Source organism: Opisthorchis viverrini (genome assembly GCF_000715545.1).
Source record: "Opisthorchis viverrini unplaced genomic scaffold opera_v5_18, whole genome shotgun sequence".
Classification (NCBI taxonomy): Eukaryota; Metazoa; Platyhelminthes; class Trematoda; order Opisthorchiida; family Opisthorchiidae; genus Opisthorchis; species Opisthorchis viverrini.
In genome coordinates, this window is record NW_008751674.1 from 2,850,434 (window position 1) to 2,851,393 (window position 960).

Consider the following 960-nt stretch of genomic DNA (forward strand, 5'->3'; position numbering starts at 1 on the left):
AGCACTTCGAGGGAAGGTACACCAAATCCACATTTATCAACTTGAAGAATGATACCATGTTGTCGGAAACGTTCAAGGACGGCTCTCAAATGGTGCATATGTTCTGTGTGTGAACTGCTGGCAATGAGAACATCATCTATGTAGGCGTAAGCGAAATTTAGCCCACGTAAGACTTGATCAATGAAACGTTGGAAGGTCTGGGCAGCATTGCGTAAACCAAAGGCATTCGGAGGAATTCAAATAAGCCGAAAGTAGTGGTAATTGCCGTTTTCGGTATATCGTCAGTGGCTACTGGCATCTGGTTATAAGCAGGGACAAGGTCGAGTTTCGAAAAAACAGTCTTCCCGTCCAGGATCGAAGCGAAATCATGTATGTGGGGTACAGGGAACTTGTGTGGAACGGTGGATTTGTTAAGCGCACGATAGTCTCCACAAGGTCGCCAATCGCCACTGGTCTTCTTCTCCACCATGTTAAGTGGTGATGTCCAAGAATAACTAGATGGACGTATAATGCCCAAATCGAGCATGTGCTCAAGCTACGTTTGGCTGTAGCCAGCTTGTCTGGTGCTAAACGACGAGGGCACAATGACACAGGATTTCCGGTGGTGAAACTCTTGTGTGTGATCTCGTGATGCAGTTGCGTTGGAAAAGCTGAAGGTTGGAATAAGTCTTTGTATTCCCTGATCAGGGCAGCATATGGGTCAGCTAAATCGGGGGTGAGAACCTTGGTTGCAGGATTAACAGCACTGGATTCCAGCGATGCTCAAATTGGTTGCTTGATCCACCAGTCTGCGACCTTTCACGTCTACTAGAAGGCCAAAGTGTGTGAGAAAATCAGCCCCCAGCATAGGAGTTTGTACATCGGCTATTAAAAATTCCCAACGAGACGTGCGTCTGAGACATAGGTTAGGCGTCATGGAACGCTGGGCATGAGTGAGGATTCGAGACCCGTTTGCCGCAC

At 47.6% G+C, this 960-nt stretch overlaps 1 protein-coding gene across 1 annotated transcript in view; it reads right to left on the reverse strand.

Moving 5' to 3' along the window:
• Window positions 1-470: 470 nt before the first annotated feature.
• T265_12839 (hypothetical protein) overlaps window positions 471-960 on the reverse strand; it is a gene marked incomplete at both ends in the record, with an annotated part of 7,167 nt that continues 6,677 nt past the window's right edge. Inside the window, 2 exon segments of the mRNA XM_009165800.1 lie at window positions 471-494; window positions 505-745. Coding sequence (XP_009164064.1) covers window positions 471-494; window positions 505-745 — 265 coding nt within the window.